At 47.5% G+C, this 21052-nt stretch overlaps 1 protein-coding gene across 2 annotated transcripts in view; it reads right to left on the bottom strand.

Annotated features, from left to right (window-relative positions):
• ANXA6 (annexin A6) overlaps positions 1 to 21052 on the bottom strand; it is a 247982-nt gene that overhangs the window by 189728 nt on the left and 37202 nt on the right. For both annotated transcript variants that reach the window (XM_063928684.1, XM_063928683.1), the window contains exon 2: positions 4126 to 4173. In XM_063928684.1, coding sequence (XP_063784754.1) covers positions 4126 to 4137 — 12 coding nt within the window. In that variant the 5' untranslated portion in view covers positions 4138 to 4173. The remainder of the gene's footprint in view (positions 1 to 4125; positions 4174 to 21052) is intronic.

The following is a 21052-nucleotide window of genomic DNA, read 5'->3' on the forward strand; positions in this document are numbered from 1 at the left end:
CTTTTTCTGCTGAGAGGTGACCTGGGGTAAAAAGGTGGACTTTCCGGCCGTTGCCGTGGCCACCAGGTCTGATAGACCGGCCCCAAATAACTCCTCCCCTTTAAACGGCAATACTTCCATATGTCGTTTGGAATCCGCATCCCCTGACCACTGTCGCGTCCATAACGCTCTTCTGGCAGAAATGGACATAGCACTCACTCTTGATGCCAGGGTGCAAATATCCCTCTGTGCATCACGCATATATAGTAATGCATCCTTCAAATGCTCTATAGTTAGTAATATACTGTCCCTATCGAGGGTATCAATATTTTCAGTCAGGGAATCCGACCACGCAACTCCAGCACTGCACATCCAGGCTGATGCGATTGCTGGTCGCAGTATAACACCAGTATGTGTGTATATACCAGGCCTGGCCAACCTGTGGCTCTCCAGCTGTTGTAAAACTACAAGTTCCATCATGCTTTGCCACAGTTTTGCTATTAGGGAATGCTAAAACTGTGGCAGGGCATGCTGGGATGTGTAGTTTCACAACATCTGGAGAGCCACAGGTTGGCCAGGTCTGGTATATACCCTTCAGGATATTTTCCAGCCTTCTATCCGCTGGTTCTTTGAGGGCGGCCGTATCAGGAGACGGTAACGCTACTTGTTTAGATAAACGTGTGAGCGCTTTATCTACTCTAGGGGGTGTTTCCCAACGCGCCCTAACCTCTGGCGGGAAAGGGTATAGTGCCAATAATTTTTTTAGAAATTAGCACTTTATCGGGGGAAACCCACGCTTTATCACACACCTCATTTAATTCATCTGACTCAGGAAAAGCTACTGGTAGTTTTTTCACTCCCCACATAATACCCTCCTTTGTGGTACTTGTAGTGTCAGAAATGTTCAATGCCTCCTTCATTGCCGTGATCATGTAACGTGTGGCCCTACTGGACATTACGTTTGTCTCCTCACCGTGGACACTGGACTCAGTATCCGTGTCTGGGTCTGTGTCGACCCACTGAGGTAACGGGCGTTTTATCGCCCCTGACGGTGTCTGAGACGCCTGGACAGGCACGAATTGATTTGTCGGCTGTCTCAAGTCGTCAACAGTTTTTTGTAAAGTGCTGACATTGTCACGTAGTTCTTTAAATACAACCATCCAGTCAGGTGTCGACTCCCTAGGGGGTGACATCACTAATACAGGCAATTGCTCTGCTTCCACATCATTTTCCTCCTCATACATGTCGACACAATCGTACCGACACCCAGCACACACACAGGGAATGCTCTGATAGAGGACAGGACCCCACTAGCCCTTTGGGGAGACAGAGGGAGAGTTTGCCAGCACACACCAGAGCGCTTATATATATATATATATATATATATATATATATATATATATATATAGGGATAACCTTATATAAGTGTTACTCCCTTTTATAGCTGCTGTTTATAATTTAGCTGCCAATAGTGCCCCCCCTCTCTCGTTTTTACCCTGATTCTGATGGGACTGCAGGGGAGAGTCAGGGAGCCGTCCTTCCAGCGGAACTGTGAGGGAAAATGGCGCTTGTGTGCTGAGGAGATAGGCTCCGCCCCTTCACGACGGCCTTATCTCCCGCTTTTTTCTGGAAAACTGGCAGGGGTTAAATACATCCATATAGCCCAGAAGCTATATGTGATGTATTTCTTTTGCCATCCTAAGGTATTTCTGTTTTTATTGCGTCTCAGGGCGCTCCCCCCCAGCGCCCTGCACCCTCAGTGACCGGAGTGTGAAGTGTGCTGAGAGCAATGGCGCACAGCTGCAGTGCTGTGCGCTACCTTAGTTGAAGACAGGAACGTCTTCTGCCGCCGATTTCACCGGACCTCTTCGTTCTTCTGGCTCTGTAAGGGGGCCGGCGGCGCGGCTCCGGGACCCATCCAGGCTGAACCTGTGATCGTCCCTCTGGAGCTAATGTCCAGTAGCCTAAGAAACCCAATCCACTCTGCACGCAGGTGAGTTCGTTTCTTCTCCCCTTAGTCCCACGATGCAGTGAGCCTGTTGCCAGCAGGACTCACTGAAAATAAAAAACCTAAAATAAACTTTTACTCTAAGCAGCTCAGGAGAGCCACCTAGCATGCACCCTTCTCGTTCGGGCACAAAAATCTAACTGGAGGAGGGTCATGGGGGGAGGAGCCAGTGCACACCAGCTAGTTCAAGCTTTTACTTTTGTGCCCAGTCTCCTGCGGAGCCGCTATTCCCCATGGTCCTTACGGAGTCCCAGCATCCACTTAGGACGTTAGAGAAAATTATATTATACAGGTACACAGATAAAGTTAAAGCTCTATGGGGCATAATTATCTGCCATAGGAAGGACCCCATCAACTGTGCATCCCAGCTATAGATAGGATTTCATTTCTGCATTTCCCAGGCATAGGAAGAGCCCCATCTGCTGCACTTCTCTGCCATAAAAAGACCCCCATTTACTGCACCATAGATGTCCTCCAGTCTACTACTGTACTCTGTAGTGTACTGTATAGGAAGACTGTACCAGGGGCGAATTAGGAACAAAAAGTGGTCCTGGAAAATTCTCAGGAACTGGCCTCACCTGCCATCATTTAGATGAATTATGTGGCCCTGGACATGGTCTTTGCCAAAGATGGCAGCCACCGCCACCAGCCATAAGGGGGATGGGTTGGCAAAAGCACACAAGGAGGTAGCAGAGGTACATTTAGGGAAAGGTGCAGAGGCACAGACGGGAAAAAGAGCCGAGTAGGGATGGCAATCGGTGGGCTGCTCATCTGTGGTGAACCATAGATGGTTTGCACCACTCAATGGCCACCACAGACCAGTTAAGAAATGGGGGTGGGGTTTAGCAGGCTGATGAGGCGGTGCTAAGCTCCATGACCGGGGAAGGGGCTGAGAACTATTTGGTTCCACCCATCGATAGCAGAAAACTATTGGCTCTCTGCCATTGATGGCAAAACCAATGGCCATTGATAGCTAGCCATCAATGTTTTACAACTATCGATGGTTGATGGCCATTCCTAGAGCTGAGGCAACATGTGGAGCCAGGAGAGGAAGCTGAACTAGTCCAAGTCAGGACTGAAGTTGCCTTGGCGGGGGCATACAACCCCTATGCCACCTTCTTAAACCTGGATCTAATGATCAAAGACTGACAGGGGGACCCACTGATGGCGATAATCCCAGCCCCGCGCTACATCTTACAGTCACACTTGCACAGGAAGACACGTGCCTGTGAGTGAGAAGCCGGCTGCAGCCACAATCACCAGCACTAGCGGACCCCTCCGTCAGTGGTACTTCCCACCTTACCCCACAGAACCCTCCCCCCGGGAGATGACGGGAAATACACAGCAGTCGGCTCTCTGCGCTGCTGACCGGAGTGGCGGGGACACTTACCTGTAGAGAGGCATGAGCCTGTGTACAGGGGCAGGACATGTCAGGCTGCAGAACCTTCCTAAGTGTGGCGCCTTACTCAGCCGCGTACCTGGAGTAATGGTAGTGCTGGCCCTGAGTGCACTGAGGGTTTGTGGCTTTATATTTATACTGTCAAAAAGGAGGAACATCATAACAGTAGTGTCAGCACCGTCGGTTGTGCGCCCCCGAATGGAGCTAAACCTGAACTGTTTCGTCAGGCCGGCACACACGACACTTATTTTCTACCCACATAGGTGAGGAGCAGTGTTACCCTTTTATTATATAGTATGTATGTTTGCATCTAACAGGCCCTACACACTGGCAGATATGCCGCCGAGGTGCCCGACGGCCGATACGGTCAACGGACGCCCCTGCGGCGGGGGGTAGGGGGTTACGGGGGGAGTGAAGTTTCTTTGCTCCTCCCTATCATCCGGCCCCTTAGCCCTGCATGCTAATATGGACGAAATTGTCCATATTGGCACGCATGTATAAACAACCCCCCGGCGCCAACGATGAACGAGCGCGGGGCCGCGCATCGTTCATCGTTGGTGCCTACACACTGAAAGATATGAACGATATCTCGGTCATTAATAAACGAGATACAACTGAAGCCACTTGTGTGAAAGAGAACACGAACTTTAAAATATCGGACACATCCAGCAAGATAGAAAATAAACAGCTGCTGGGCAAAGCACCCATCTCCCACCCTCTCAGTCTCCCCGACATTTACCTGTGATGCCATGATGTTTCTGGTCAAATCTGGACGTTAGCTGGACACCTGTCAAGAGATTAGAGAATGTGGTTATAGTACAAAGTGAATATTAACTGAGAACAGTTACAAAGAAACTGAAACCAGTGCCCAAATGAGCTAAAACATGAGAACAATCTTATTCAGAAAGGAGAACTATGAAATAAAGGTGGTGGGGGGCAACGTAAGGGAAAGCAACAGAGGGTCGGAGGCAGTAAATCGAGGCATACAGGAGCCATTTGCATGCAGCTTCGTTAATGATCGGAACCATACCAGCACACAGGAGAGAGAGAGAGAGAGAGAGAGAGAGAGAGAGAGAGAGAGAGAGAGAGAGAGAGAGAGAGAGAGAGAGAGAGAGAGAGAGAGAGAGACGCTACGTCAAGGGCTGCACACATGACCGGATTTAAGAAGATCTAATCTGTTGCTCTGAGCTTCGGCACATTTTTTGCAAACAGCATTATTATAATTAACTAAATTAGCACCATACTGTATAAAAGAGCTTGTTACCAATTCCACACATATAGGACATACACAGAAATAACTCGGCTAGGAGAGTGCTGTAAAAAAAAACTATGGAAGCATAATATTACACATATACACACAGCTATAGGCAAAACATGTAAGCAGGCATGACTGAGGTTGTGGGTTCGATTCCCACCATGGCCCTAACTGTGTGGAGTTTGTATATTCTCCCCATGTTTGCCAGGGTTTCCTCCTGGTGCTACGGTTTTCTCCCACAATCCAAAAATATACTGATCGTTTTATTGGCTCCAAACAAAATTAACCCTAGAATGTGATGAATGTGTGTATACATGGGGTAGGGAATATAGAATTTAGGCTCCACTGGGGCAGGGACTGATGTGAACGGCCAAATACTCTCTGTAAAGCGCTGCAGAATGTGTGCGCTGTATAAATAACTAGTAATAAATAAATAAAGCAATACATAGGTATTTTTCTAACTGAAAAATGACAGGAGCTGATTGGTTGGTACTTTGACCCCTATGTACTAAGCTTCGGAGAGAGACAAAGTGAACAGAGATAAAGTACCAACCAACCAGTTCCTGTCATTTTTCAAACACCACCTATGACATGGCAGTTAGAAAACCGACTGGCTAGTACTTTATCTCTCTCCAAAGCTTAGTACATCTACCCCTTTATCTGTTTTGACAGTTTCCTTAAAAATAAAAAGATATGTCAAAGAAATCAGATTGTATTCCAATGTATAATTCTGTGCCTATAAGAAGCGTACACTGCTTGGGATCACTGTTTAGTGTTTTTTTTTTCCAGGGTCTTTGATACTCCTGTGAACCCTTTTATGGAAAATAATGTAACACTGCAGCAAAACTTGGCTCAGCCTCAGCCGTCTTCCTGGAGACCCTGCAGTAGATTGCGGACAGAGGGTTTTTGTATGACTCAAGCGTCTCAGGACCTGTACTTTACTCGCTGCATAAAGGCGGCACAGACAGATCTGTAACTTCAGCCTCGCTGAACCCTATACAGCCAGTCACTTTGCTGCACCGTCTCCTGCAAATCCCACAAGGACTGTGCAGAGACACAAGCAGGCCTTTTTTATTTCTACATAGACACTAGACAGACCGGCCTTCCTCACATCTTCATTCAAAGTCCATGGTATAAGTATGACCTATAAGCGACAGGGCCGCATGCTGGTTCTAAAGTATGTCAAAAGTGCAGGTATAAAAAGGTGTTGGAAAAGGGACGCAATCCTGGGTGTATGCCGAGCTATCTGCCAGCTGTACAAGAGTCGCATATGTGCCAGGATTACGCCACCAGAACACAGTAGTACATGTGCTTGGTTTATGTCAGGAGTAACAAGACCCTAGAGATGTGGCTTGGCCAGGTTAGTAGGAAATGCTACATTTTCATGACACAATTTTAATTTAATACTCCGATGAACTTTTTACATATAGACTAGTATCTTTATAAAGCTATTAATAAATGTAAAAAACCCCAAAAAGCGCCCCAAAAATGTGAGTGTAGTTTGTATGTTCTCCCCATGTTGGCACTTTCCGGTTTCCTCCCACAAACCAAAAACATACTGGTAGTTTCACTGGCTTCTGACAAAAAAAAAAATCCTAGTGTGTATAGGTGTCACTGGCATGCGCAGCACATTTTATTAGGGGGTGCACTGTCGGAGGAGTGTGTCTGGCACTGCCTTTTGGGCGTGGTCTAGCACCATCTATTGATGGTCAACGCAATATAAAATATCCACCCTTGTACCAATCCTAATAAAGCAGATGCATTGTCAGATATTGTGGTGTGCACCAAACAAACACCCCTGATGGCACTCACTGCAATTACACAGCTCCTCCTCAGCCTCGTCTGGCTCCTCACCTTTTCCCCCTGCAAGCTGCAGCAGCTTACTGACAAGTCAGTCACTCACTAACACTGACAGTCGCAGACTAGTACTGCCGCTGCTGGAAAAACGAGTAACGTGTCAATGCTGCTGCAGACCGCCTGCCAGTATTGAATTTGTCTTCCTAAGAGGAACGCTGGCTGCATGCTGCTCCTCATCAGTGGCTGGCGTTGGCATAGCATAGAAAGAGAGAGGTGGGCGTATGGCGGGTGTGATGGGTGTGCGTGCGTGCAAGCAGCATGACGTAATCACGTCACATCACACTTGTTTTTGTACATGTAGTGGAGCTGGAAATGTGAAAGCTGGTGGCAGTGGTACCCTTGATTAACCCATGCGTCTGGTCAGTAATGCAGTCCTGACAGGGTGCAGCACAGAGGGGACAGTAATCTGCCTGCTCGGTGATTGCTGCATCAGGCATGTGAGATTGGGGTGCCAGACATTAGGGGGTGCCTGTACGCACCAGGCACCCCCCCTGCGCACACCTATGATAGGTGTCCATGCAATAGGGGGAATAGAGTGCAAGCTCCACTGGGCAAGGGACTGTCTTAAGTATTCTTTGTAAAGCGCTGCATCATATATTAAATAACCATTATGAATATGTAGCTGTTATTAAATTCATGTACATTTAAGTAAAAATAAATGAAAAATTCAGGTAAAAAACAACCACTGTCTTCCCCTTTAAAAAAAATCAAACCAGAATATTCTTAACTACCACACTAATGAGAAAAATGTACATTTTCTAATAGATGAGGGTAAGGGGTAAACCAGAACTGCAGCAAAAGACGCAAGGAAGGCCGCAATTGCGCACAATCAGGCCCTATGAGGATGGATCCCGGCCCACTCAACAGACCCCATCCCCTTATCAGACCGCACTGCCATTAGGGCTGCATCCATAAATTTCCTGCGCTGGTTTTCCATCCCAATCCACCCCTGAACCAGATACTAAGACAGGTTGTGAGGCAACGGCTTGGCGAGTGCATGTGCTTGCAACATTCCACATCCGATAGTAGATGTTCCAACAGAATCCTGCAAAACACTGGAGCACATGGATAGTGCACAGTGGATGCACCAAGATCTTCTTTGTTTAAAAAATACACCCCCCCCCCCCCCCCCCCAAAATAACAGGATGTCTAAATTATCACCGGACAAATGAAGAAGCAGAAAGCTTTTCTGTTTTTCTGTTAGCCTGTGGCTCGACCACCGATCACACGTCTGCTGACCGATATTCGTACAGTAAATGGGTAACCAGTCCAGGTTTTAAAGATATCCTGGTTAAATCAAATCGACTGAGGTACTAACTAAAGCGCCCTACGCACTTGTCGATGTGTGCGGGCAAAATGAACGATCTCATCAGTAAGGAACGAGAAATCGTTCATATCGCTTAGTGTGTATGCACCAACGATGAACGATATATGTCCCCACAGTCGTTAATCGTTGGTTCTCTGTCGTTTTTCAATGCAAGTCAATTTGGATGAGAGCGATCATCATTCAGATCGATCATCGTCCAAATTGCATACATTGGCAAGTGTGTAAGGCGCTTAAGTCATCTGTGGTCAAGCAGCATGGATATACTTAAAACCTAGACCGCTAAGGTCCCTTGAGAACCGGGTTTGGGAACCTTTGCAATACGGTTGGCTCTGTAAATGCCCTTTTTTAACTATTGTTTGCTGATTAGAATACAGGGCGATTCAAGAGTCATAGTACACCCTTTCGTTTCAAAAACTGTGATGGCTTAGATTCAAGATGGGCGATTTTAAGATGGCCGATTTCAAGATGGCAGATTTCAAGATGGCAGATTTCAAGATGGCGCCCATGTTCGGTAAATTCCCTAAAAGATAGCCCACCTCACCCATACCTTACTGGAGTATTCAGTTTTCCATTTGCTGCACAGTTTTTGAAACAAAAGGGTGTACTGCGACTTTTGAATCACCCTGTACTTTTGTGTAGGGTCTCCATTTTTTTTTATTGGGGTGCAACATTTACACCTGTACAATATAAACGTAAAAAAAAAAAAAAAAAAGTGTTCAACCCAACTGAGACCCTATGTCACACGCCAGAGGCGGCGTTCGCCGCGCTTACCCCTGCGTGCCTGCTGGTCTGTGTTGCGGCCTCCGCCTTCGGTGGGCCACGGGCTCCGGCGTCTGGCTGGCGCGGCTCCCGGCGGTTCTCCAGGGCAAGGGCGCCGCCATGACACCCAGCATCACGTGGGCGGGGGGCAGGTGACGTCATCAGACTGTTCCGCCAAATCCAGCGGTGGCGGGATATTCAAAGTCAGACGCCGGACAGAGCCTCGGCGCCTGAGTATCGTCTTTCCCCTGGAGTGGATGCCAGCGCTCTTGTTCCCGGCGAGAATCTCTGAAGCTGTACTCCAGTGTCTCCGGCATTTCCAGGTGCCAGTTCGCTGCACAGGTTCCAGCGTTCCCAGCGGCTGGTGTGTCTCTCTGCGGTCCAGTCACCAGTGCTCCTAGGAATCAGCGTGGGCTGCGGGCCCTAATCACCGTTCTCAAGTTCTACGAATCATCAGCGTCTTAAACCACTGCACTTAAGTACTTCAAATCATCAGCGTCTTAATCTCTGTTCACAAGTTCTTTAAATCATCTGTGTCTTTTAACGTCGCACACAATTTCTTCAGTCACCAGTATCTTTAACATTGCTCACAAACCCTTCAATGGGCCTGGACATTCCCTCTTAAGTTCCCTTTATGCTATATGACTTTAAAGTTGTTCTTTTCCTGCAATAATGCTCTACAATATTTCACCAAACCTTACTGTCAGAGTCCTGTATGAGGAAATCCTATATCAGGTCACCCCTGTTCCGGCCCAGTTGTGGTTCCTCTTCCCAACCATCGGAAGAATCCCCGAGTTCACAACACCCTCAATCTAGGTCAGTGACACACTATCTTTATTACTGAGAGGAATTTAGCCCCCAATACTTTTTACTCCACTCCGGCACATTAATTGACATGGGTGACAATGGCAGATGAAGACAGCCTTGATAACACTGAATATTTTAGGGAGAAAAATGTGCCCCCCACTCCTGCAGTTCCAACACACACAAGGCTAGTTATATCACCACATCAACGTTCCTCCTCTCCCAGGATGTCCTCGAGACTCACAGATCTCCGGGAGTTCCCCCTGGCTCCCAGGATAGCAGACCACCAAAATTGCATTTGCATTTTTGAAAATGACCCTTAAGATGTGTGGCCCCAGGGCTGCCATCAGAAATTACAGGGCCCGCTGTCATAGCCAGATTAAGGGGGGGATGCAGGGCATACTGTACCCCGGGCCCCCCTCTGTCAGGGGGCCCCCCAGCTAGAGCACACTGACATCACTCCACCTTATGCAGCAGCAGAACCAGACAGCCAGAATGTGAGCAACAGCAGTATCAGATTTCATGAACTATCGACGGAGCTTCCCAACCAGAGGAGGGATAGGAGGGTGGAGATAGCTGCAAGTGACACAGGGTGGGATCACTGTGGTGTCTGAGTCCTGTGTAACTTGTTATCTAATGAGGGTCTAGACACAACACACACACACACACACACACACACACACACACACACACACACACACACACACACACACACACACACACAGAGAGTCCTCCTGAGTCCTATCCCAGTGTGTAAGTAGTACATAAGCTGCTGCTATTTTTGCATGTGACAAGATAAATTATAGATTTTATTTTTCTATGTGTATTTTAAGATTGTTTAAGCTGTCTTTTGTTCCACTACAAGAACATTTTATACAATAGTTGTCTTTTAAATAGGTGGCGTTATAAACAGTACCCAGGCATTATTAAACTATTAGTTTAAATCTAATTTCTCTTACGTCCTAGAGGATGCTGGGGACCATGGGGATAGATGGGCTCCGCAGGAGACATGGGCACTTTAAGAAAGAATTTAGGTATGGGTGTGCACTGGCTCCTCCCTCTATGCCCCTCCTCCAGACCTCAGTTTGATACTGTGCCCAGAGGAGACTGGGTGCATTACAGGGAGCTCTCCTGAGTTTCCTGTCAGAAAGTATTTTAGTTAGGTGTTTTATTTTCAGGAAGCCTGCTGGCAACAGACTCCCTGCATCGAGGGAATGAGGAGAGAGAGAAACAGACCTACTTCTGTGAGTTTCAAGGCTCTGTTTCTTAGGCTACTGGACACAATTAGCTTCAGAGGAATTGGTACGCAGGTCTCACTCTCGCCGTTCGTCCCAGAGCCGCGCCGCCGTCCTCCTCGCAGAGCCGGAAGATAGAAGCCAGGTGAGTATGAGAAGAAAAGAAGACTTTAGAGGCGGCAGAAGACTTCCTGATCTTCACAGAGGTAACGCACAGCAGTAAAGCTGTGCGCCATTGCTCCCATACACCTCACACACGACAGTCACTGTAAGGGTGCAGGGCGCAGGGGGGGGGCGCCCTGGGCAGCATATAAACCTCTCCTTTGGCAAAAATACATATATACACACACACATGTACAGCTGGGCACTGTACTTGTATATAAAGAACCCCCGCCAGTTTTTTTAAAGATTTTTGAGCGGGACAGAAGCCTGCCGCCGAGGGGGCGGGGCTTCTCCCTCAGCACTCACCAGCGCCATTTTCTCCACAGCACAGCGCCGAGAGGAAGCTCCCCAGACTCTCCCCTGCTTACTCACGGTGACAGAGGGTTTTAAAGAGGGGGGGGGGGGGCACATAAATGGCGCATATACATATAAAAGGCGCTACTGGGTGAACATTTTGTGTTTTTCCTGGGTCATATAGCGCTGGGTGTGTGCTGGCATACTCTCTCTGTCTCTCCAAAGGGCCTGGTGGGGAAACGGTCTTCAGGTAAGAGGTTCCCTGTGTGTGGTGGCTCGCCTAGGGAGGTGGGGGAGTGTATGAATGTGAGGTCTCCATCGGCAGCGCCGACACCTGACTGGATGGATATGTGGAATGTTTTAAGTGCTAATGTAAATTTATTGCACAAAAGATTAGACAAAGCGGAAGCTAGGGAACAACCAGGGAGTCAACCCATGTCTGTCCCTATGTCGCCGGGACCTTCGGGGTCTCAAAGCGCCCACTATCCCAAATAGGAGACACAGATACCGACACGGATTCTGACTCCAGTGTCGACTACGATGATGCAAAGCTACAGCCAAAAGTGGCTAAATGTATTCCATATATGATTATTGCAATAAAAGACGTGTTGCATATCACAGAGGAACCCTCTGTCCCCGACACGAGGGTACACATGTATAAGGGAAAGAAACCTGAGGTAACCTTTCCCTCCTCACATGAGTCGAATTATGTGAAAAAGCTTGGGAATCTCCAGACAAAAAACTGCAGATTCCCAGAAGGATTCTTATGGCGTATCCTTTCCCGCCAACAGACAGGATACGGTGGGAATCCTCCCCTAGGGTAGACAAAGCAATGACACGCTTATCAAAAAAGATAGCGCTGCCATCCCAAGATACAGCTACCCTCAAGGATCCTGCCGACCGCAAGCAGGAGGTTACCTTGAAGTCCATTTACACTCATTCTGGTACATTACTCAGACCGGCAATTGCGTCGGCCTGGGTTTGTAGCGCTGTAGCAGCATGGACAGATTCCTTATCAGCGGAAATTGAGACCCTAGATAAGGATACCATTTTATTGACCCTAGGGCATATAAAAGATGCTGTCTTCTATATGAGAGATGCTCAAAGAGACATTAGTCTACTGGGTTCCAGAATAAACGCTATGTCTATTTCTGCTAGACGAGTCTTATGGACCCGGCAGTGGACAGGTGATGCCGACTCAAAGAGACATATGGAGGTTTTGCCTTAAAAAGGTGAGGATTTGTTTGGGGAAGGTCTCTCTGATCTAGTCTCCACTGCTACGGCAGGTAAATCGAATTTTTTGCCTTATGTTCCCTCACAGCCTAAGAAAGCGCCACATTATCAAATGCAGTCCTTTCGTTCAAATAAAAGCAAGGGAAAAAGCTGCACAACACAGCTAGTTCCCAGGAACAGAAGTCCTCCCCGGCCTCTACAAAATCCACCGCATGACGCTGGGGGAGTCCGCCCCAGTGGGGGCACGTCTTCGACTTTTCAGCCACATCTGCGTTCACTCACAGGTGGATCCCTGGGCAATGGAAATTGTTTCTCAGGGATACAAGCTGGAATTCGAAGAGGTGCCTCCTCGCCGGTTTTTCAAATCGGCTCTACCGACTTCTCCCCTAGAAAGGGAGATCGTGTTAAATGCTATTCACAAATTGTGTCTTCAACAAGTGGTGGTCGAGGTTCCCCTGCTTCAAAGAGGGAAGGGATACTACTCAACTCTGTTTGTGGTCCCGAAACCAGATGGTTCGGTCAGACCCATTTTAAATTTAAAATCCCTGAACCTATACTTAAAACGGTTCAAATTCAAGATGGAATCGCTCAGAGCGGTCATCGCCAGCCTGTAAGGGGGGGATTTTATGGTATCTCTGGACATAAAAGATGCATACCGTCATGTTCCCATTTATCCACCTCACCAGGCGTACCTGAGATTTGCGGTACAGGATTGTCATTACCAATTTCAGACGTTGCCGTTTGGGCTTTCCACGGCCCCGAGGATTTTCACCAAGGTGATGGCGGAAATGATGGTGCTTCTGCGCAAAAAAGGTGTCACAATTATCCCGTACTTGGACGATCTCCTTATAAAAGCCAGATCGAGGGAGCAGTTGCGGGACAGCGTATCATTCTCCCTGAGGGTGTTACAGCAGCGCGGCTGGATTCTCAATCTTCCGAAGTCACAGTTGATTCCTACGACTCGTCTGACCTTCTTGGGCATGATTCTGGACACAGACCAGAAAAGGGTTTTTCTTCCGATAGAAAAAGCTCAGGAACTCATGACTCTAGTCAAGAACCTATTGAAGCCAAAACAAGTGTCAGTACATCATTGCACTCAAGTCTTGGGAAAGATGGTGGCAACATACGAAGCCATTCCCTTCGGCAAGTTCCATGCAAGGACTTTCCAATGGGACCTACTGGACAAGTGGTCCGGATCACATCTACAAAGTCATCAGCTAATCACCCTGTCCCCCAGAGCCAGGGTATCTTTCCTGTGGTGGCTGCAGAGTGCTCACCTTTTAGAAGGCCGCAGGTTCGGCATTCAGGACTGGATCCTGGTGACCACGGACGCGAGCCTCCGAGGGTGGGGAGCAGTCACACAGGAAAGAAACTTCCAAGGACTTTGGTCAAGTCAAGAGACTTGTCTTCACATCAACATCCTGGAACTGAGGGCCATATACAACGCCCTACGTCAAGCGGAGACCTTACTTCGCGACCAACCAGTTCTGATCCAGTCAGACAACATCACCGCAGTGGCTCATGTAAACCGCCAAGACGGCACAAGGAGCAGAGTGGCAATGGCAGGAGCCACCAGGATTCTTCGCTGGGCGGAAAATCATGTAAGCGCACTGTCAGCAGTGTTCATTCTGGGAGTGGATAACTGGGAAGCAGACTTCCTCAGCAGACATGACCTGCATCCAGAAGAGTGGGGATTTCATCAGGAAGTCTTCGCACAGATTGCAAGTCAGTGGGGACTGCCCCAGATAGACATGATTGTGTCCCGCCTCAACAAAAAGCTACAGAGGTATTGCGCCAGATCAAAAGACCTTCAGGCGGTAGCAGCAGACGCCATTGTGACACCATGGGTGTTCCAGTCGGTCTATATGTTTCCTCCTCTTCCTCTCATACCCAAGGTGTTGAGAATAATAAGAAAAAAAGAGAAGTGAGAACAATTCTCATTGTTCCAGATTGGCCACGAAGGACCTGGCATCCGGATCTACTGGAAATGCTCACAGAAGATCCGTGGCCTCTTCCTCTACGACAGGACCTGTTGCAACAGGGGCCCTGTCTGTTCCAAGACTTACCGCGGCTGCGTTTGACGGCGTGGCGGTTGAACGCCGGATCCTAGCGAAAAAGGGCATTCCGGATGAGGTCATTCCTACTCTGATAAAGGCTAGGAAAGACGTGACAGCGAAACATCACCGGATATGGCGAAAATATGTTTCTTGGTGTGAGGCCAGGAATGCTCCTACGGAAGAATTCCATCTGGGCCGTTTCCTTCACTTCCTACAGACTGGAGTGAATTTGGGCCTAAAATTAGCATCCATTAAGGTTCAGATTTCGGCCTTATCTATTTTCTTTCGAAAAGAATTGGCTTCTCTCCCAGAAGTACAGACTTTTGTGAAGGGAGTGCTGCATATTCAGCCTCCTTTTATACCTCCGGTGGCGCCTTGGGACCTTAACGTGGTGTTGAGTTTCCTTAAGTCGCACTGGTTTGAACCACTTCAAACGGTGGAGTTAAAATATCTCACTTGGAAGGTGGTCATGTTATTAGCCTTGGCTTCGGCTAGGCGAGTGTCGGAATTGGCGGCTTTGTCTCATAAAAGCCCCTATCTGGTTTTCCATATGGATAGAGCGGAATTGAGGACCCGTCCTCAGTTCTTGCCTAAGGTGGTGTCATCTTTTCATATGAACCAACCTATTGTGGTGCCTGTGGCTATGCGAGACTTGGAGGATTCCGAGTCCCTTGATGTAGTCAGGGCATTGAAAATTTATGTGGCCAGAACGGCAGGAGTCAGAAAAACAGAAGCACTGTTTGTCCTATATGCAGCCAACAGGGTTGGCGCCCCTGCTTCGAAGCAGACTATTGCTCGCTGGATCTGTAACACGATTCAGCAGGCGCATTCTACGGCTGGATTGCAGTTACCAAAATCGGTCAAGGCACATTCCACTAGGATGGTGGGCTCGTCTTGGGCAGCTGCCCGAGAGGTTTCGGCACTACAACTATGCAGAGCTGCTACTTGGTCGGGTTCAAACACCTTTGCAAAGTTCTATAAGTTTGATACCCTGGCTGAGGAGGACCTCCTGTTTGCTCAATCGGTGCTGCAGAGTCATCCGCACTCTCCTGCCCGTTTGGGAGCTTTGGTATAATCCCCATGGTCCTTATGGAGTCCCCAGCATCCTCTAGGACGTAAGACAAAATAAGATTTTAAACCTACCGGTAAATCTTTTTCTCGTAGTCCGTAGAGGATGCTGGGCGCCCGTCCCAAGTGCGGACTACTTCTGCGAGACTTGTAAATCGTTATTGCTTAAATAAGGGTTATGTTATAGTTTCATCAGTTTTGGACTGACGCTACGTTGGTTTTTTTTATACGGTTAACTGTTTAATTGATACACAAGATATAAAGTGTGAGTGGTGTGGCTGGTATGAATCTTGCCCTTGGATTAACAAAAAGCCTTTCCTCGTACTGTCAGTCTCCTCTGGGCACAGTTTCTCTAACGGAGGTCTGGAGGAGGGGCATAGAGGGAGGAGCCAGTGCACACCCATACCTAAAGTCTTTCTTAAAGTGCCCATGTCTCCTGCGGAGCCCGTCTATCCCCATGGTCCTTACGGTGTCCCCGGCATCCTCTACGGACTACGAGAAAAAGATTTACCGGAAGGTTTAAAATCTTATTATACACCATTGGGCTAAATTTAATATACACAATCCATACCTCTCAACATGACCCATTCCAGGAGGGACAAAATGCTCTCTACCTGGACTTCCCTCTTATTTATGATTGCAATCACCTGTGTTGAAACATCCTTTTTATCAATGAAATAGTTCAACACAGGCGACTACAATTATATATTTAGAGGGAAGTCCATGAAAAAGCATGTTGTCCCTCCTGGAATGGGTCATGTTGGGCGGTATGCACAATCTTATATACCCTCCCGCCCTTCCACTGGGGCCCTCCTGTCTAAAGTGCCCCGGGCACCCCCAAGGCTTAATCCGGCCCTGCCCGCTGTTGTAGCTCTTTTGGTATTAGTGGTAAGAACCAGGGGTGTGAACCCCCTCTCTGTATGGGCCCGGGACTCCAGTTCACACAGTCCCCCCCGGATGGCTGCCCTGTGTGGCCCATTAACGTCACATTAGCGAGGGGTCTCCATTGGGCTTTAATAGAAGTATCACATTTTTTACTGTTTAGTTCTGCGTCAAACCAAATCCAGATCAAAGCAATCTATACCATTAATATACATATTGTACGTATTGCATTGCAATAGCAGGAGATAACGGTCCAATGTGTTTATTCCCTGGAGCTCACATCGCTATCCCAGGAATTAACACTTAATTCTTTCTGCATCAGTCACCGCCCACTACATCTCCGCCACCCCCTATAGCCCCTCTGAGGAATGAAGCAGATGATCTGTGGGTCTGTCCCTGAAATCCTGAAACAGCTGAGTGTGAACGACAAGCACACAAAGCTAGTCGGCAACAGCAAATCAAATATTTAGTACTTCTATTGTACACCATGATAATCAGCTCATCTTCTCATTTACAGAATTATAGGTAGCCAATGGCAGGGCCGGATTATTAACCCTATCAGAAAAATGGCAGTTACAACGAAGACATCTCTTTAAAGGAGAATGATAATAAAGATGTAATAACAGGTTCCAATGACCAGATGATGCATTCACAGAACTGAAATATTTAATACTTTAAACGTAAAATAAAAAGGGTTGTTTTTTTTTTTTAACCAAAAGCATTGCCTTCTCTCACTTTTTGAAAAGGTTTGCAACGTCAGCGGCAAACGCAGGATTTCTAGAGGGGGGTTTCCTAATGCAATCTGCAAATATCCCACTCTGCGGAATATGGAATACAGTATAGATGATCTCTAGTATAGGCTGAATCAAATATATTTCAATAAAATAAACAAGATAAGTGGTCAGGAAAATGTTAAACATACTATAATAAATAAATGCACAAACATTATAGAACTAGTACTGCACTTTCTAAACACACATTCTCCCACCTCATGGTAAGGCACCTGTCTCTTCTTACTGGTAGCTACTCTTTGGTCCAGTGCACTGAATGAGGGCTCAGAACCACACACACAGCAAACTTAATAGAAAAAACTGCTACCACTGGGCATGATGCGGCAGTGACTTTAGTAATTGTATTATATACCATTGGTATTGTTGTCATAAATTGGCACTTGCCAAGAGGAGGGAAGTTTCTGGGCAACCGGAACCCCCCCCCCCCCGCGTTTGCCTATGAGCGTTCCTAGGATGAAAATACTATGGCATTGCTCACACAAGGGTCATGAAGCAGTCAGAACAGTGGAGAAGTGAGCCAGTGGAGAAGTTACCCATGGCATCCAATCAGCCGCTATGTATAATTTTATAGAATGCACTTGACAAATGTTACTACATGCTAATTGGTTGCCATTGGCAACTTCTCCACTCTTTCACTGCTTCATGAATAGACCAAGGTGCAAGAATAGACAGAAAGTCACATACAGACTCCGGATAACAGGAGCGATACAGAATAAAAGCCGCTCTTTCTGCTTTGCGTGGTGCATTTTACCAGACAAACTAATGCATGCGAGAAGTAATGTGGGGCAGAGGGCTTTTGTGTCTTTTGATGGTCTTTGCTGGTAGAACATGGGTAGACAGTGGTGTTTTAATCTAGGGGCATATTCATCATGAAACAAATGTGAACCGAAATAGTTTTCAATTCTCAGCCTCCGCAGTCATAATTTTTTTCAATATTCATCATTCATGCCTAATCCATTCTTGCTCCTTTTGCAGAGATAGTTTTTAGGAAATGGATATTCTTCTCATTGCGGTCTGTCCGGCTGCAGCCGCGGCGCGCCTCCTCCTCCCTGCGGCATGTTATTGGCAGGGCTGCTCAATGTAGCAGCCGCCGCCGGCATGTTATAAAATATTCTGATGCTAATGGTAAAATGTGGCGCAGAGCAGCCATACCTGTGTGACAGTCCCCTCCCCATCAGTTATGCTGCATAGTGAGAGGCACAATCCCAATGTAACACTAATCCCGGGGGCACTGTAAGACAAGAGGGGGCTTTTTGGCAGATTTCAGTGATGCTCTGCCCTAGAAAAACTGCTGCTGGTGCATTAGATAATACCAGTGCTTAACGTAGTCCTAGAGAGATGGTGGAACTCACCCCCCCCTCCGCAAAAAAGGGGCGTGGTCTCAAAGAAAGGGGCATGCTCACACAAAATAGTAATAATGCCCACAGTAGTAGTACCCCCTAATACACAACGCCGGCAGCGGTAGCACCCCTTTTACAATGCCCACAGTAGTAGTGCCCCTTATGTAATGTCCACTGTACTGGTAGTGCCCACAGTGGTAGTGTACCTTATATAGAGCCCATATTAGTGGTGCCCCTTATGCAATGCCCTCAGCAGTAGTGCCCCTTATGTCCCCAGGAGTGATGCCCCTTATGAAGTGTCCCCTTTACAATGCCCTCATTAGTAGTGCCTCCATTAGTAATGCCCCTGTGTAGTATTGCCCCCAGTAGTAATGTCACCTGTAGTAATGCCCCAAGTAATAATGTCCCCAGCAGTAATGCCCTCTGCAGTTTGCCTCCTTGTAGTTTAGCCCCCCCTGTAGTAATGCCCCCAATAGTTTAGCCCCCAGTAGTAATGCGCCCCTGTAGTTATGTCCCCAGTAGTAATGCGCCCTTGTAGTTATGCCCCTAGAAGTAATGCGCCCCTGTAGTTATGCCCCCAGTAGTAATGCGCCCCTGTAGTTATGTCCCCAGTAGTAATGCGCCCTTGTAGTTATGCCCCTAGAAGTAATGCGCCCCTGTAGTTATGCCCCCAGTAGTAATGCGCCCCTGTAGTTATGCCCCCAGTAGTAATGCGCCCCTGTAGTTATGCCCCCTGTAGTAATGCACCCCTGTAGTAATGCCCCCCAGTAGTAATGCCCCCCAGTAGTAATGCCCCCAGTAGTAATGCGCCCCTGTAGTTTAGCCCCATGTAGTTTGCTCCCAGTAGTAATGCCCCCTTGTAGTAATGCCCCCAGTAGCTAGCCCGCCTGTAGCCTGCCCCCAGTAGAATGTCCCCTGTGGTTATCCCCCTGTAGATTGCCCCCAGTGGTTAGCCACCTCTAGCCGCGCTGCTAATAGTCACACGTTTTTAAAAAAACAACAAAACACCACACTTACAAAACACCGCTCCAGCATCCGACCGCTGTAATCTCCTGGCGTCCGGCTCCCCAGCACTATGAGAGAGACGTTGTGACGTCTCTCTCATAGCGCGCACTGAGCTGGAAGCCGGAGCTCAGTACAGAGCTCCTGCCGCCAGCTTCCACTATGCAGGGAGAGCCGGGTGCCGCTGGTAATAAAATCTCAGCGGGCGCCCAGTATCTCCCTGTGCGGCACTGGCACACATCGGGTGAGGTAAGCTGGAGGAAGAGGAGGAACTGCGTTCCGTCTCCAAGTGGAACTGACGGAACACAGTTCCACCCCGTTCCGGCTCACTTTAACCCCTGGATAACACAATATCTTGCACTGTGTCAGAGTCGTCTGATCATGAGGGAAATTTATCAAACCATGGAGAGAGATAAAGTGAAGTCACCCAAAGCAACCAATAAGCTGCTAGAGGTCATTTATCTAGCACAGTCTATGAAATGGAAGTTACAAGCTGTTTGGCTGATTTGGGTAACTTCCCCACTTTATCTTTCTCCAAGGCTTGATACATCTCCCCCCTTAGATCACATTCTAACCAGTGCTGATAAATCCCTTGCTGCAAGCGACATATTCCGCTAAAATATTGGGGTAAATTTACTAAAGAGTGAGGGTTTTGTTTTTTTTAGAAGTGGACATGTTGCCCATAGCAACCAATCAGATTCTACTTATTCTTCTAGCACTGTCTAGATGATAATAGATAGGTTCTGATTGGTTGCTATTGGCAACATCTCCATCTGTAAAAAAACACACAAAAAAAACAAACAACCACCACACTTTAAGAAATATATCACATTGTTTTAATATGTTACAGACCATACGGTGCATGGGGTTTCAGCCTAGTGCAGTGATGCTGGACAGGCTACTATGACTTATCAGTGATGTCATAAAGTAACACGGCCCTATGTAAAGGCTGACTCATCAATTTGTCAGCCACTTGTGGTGATACTTTGAGCCACAGCGCTACTCTCGGAGTAATTCCTGATTATTTCATAGAACTGATTTCCGCCGATGACTGTTGGCGTTGGATTTTGACGACGAGTTTGGATGCCATCTTATATCGTCTTTTGATAACATCTTCAATTAACAACCGGTAAGACTATTTAGTCTTGAATTATGCATAAACACTGTGTTATTATGCCGGATGTGACTTGCCATGGGAAAATACCCATCATGCAGCCTTCCGGCAAATTAATTAGAAACATCAAACATTATCTTCAGCAGCTTCAGCTTCTGTGTTCCCCACTGCTGAAAGACAGCTTACCTGATATCATAGAGAAAATGGCATCTGATAAGCTGATGTACAGAATTGATAAATTAAACGTTGTCCTCCGCTACGAGTGGCTGACTATCTGGGAGGCAAACATCATCTTGGATTATTACTGCCACGTGTTAGCAGTGAGGAAAGACGCGGTCAGCTTGTTTCCCAAGAACACTGTGCCGATAGTCCTAAATCTGACAGTGGAAGCAGAGCAGGTAGACAGGAACGCCCCGTGGCTTGCGGGAAGCAAAGTCCTCCACCATTTAGCCTGTCATTACGTGGAGACAACCATCTGGGAGCTGC

Source organism: Pseudophryne corroboree, chromosome 6 (genome assembly GCF_028390025.1).
Source record: "Pseudophryne corroboree isolate aPseCor3 chromosome 6, aPseCor3.hap2, whole genome shotgun sequence".
Classification (NCBI taxonomy): Eukaryota; Metazoa; Chordata; class Amphibia; order Anura; family Myobatrachidae; genus Pseudophryne; species Pseudophryne corroboree.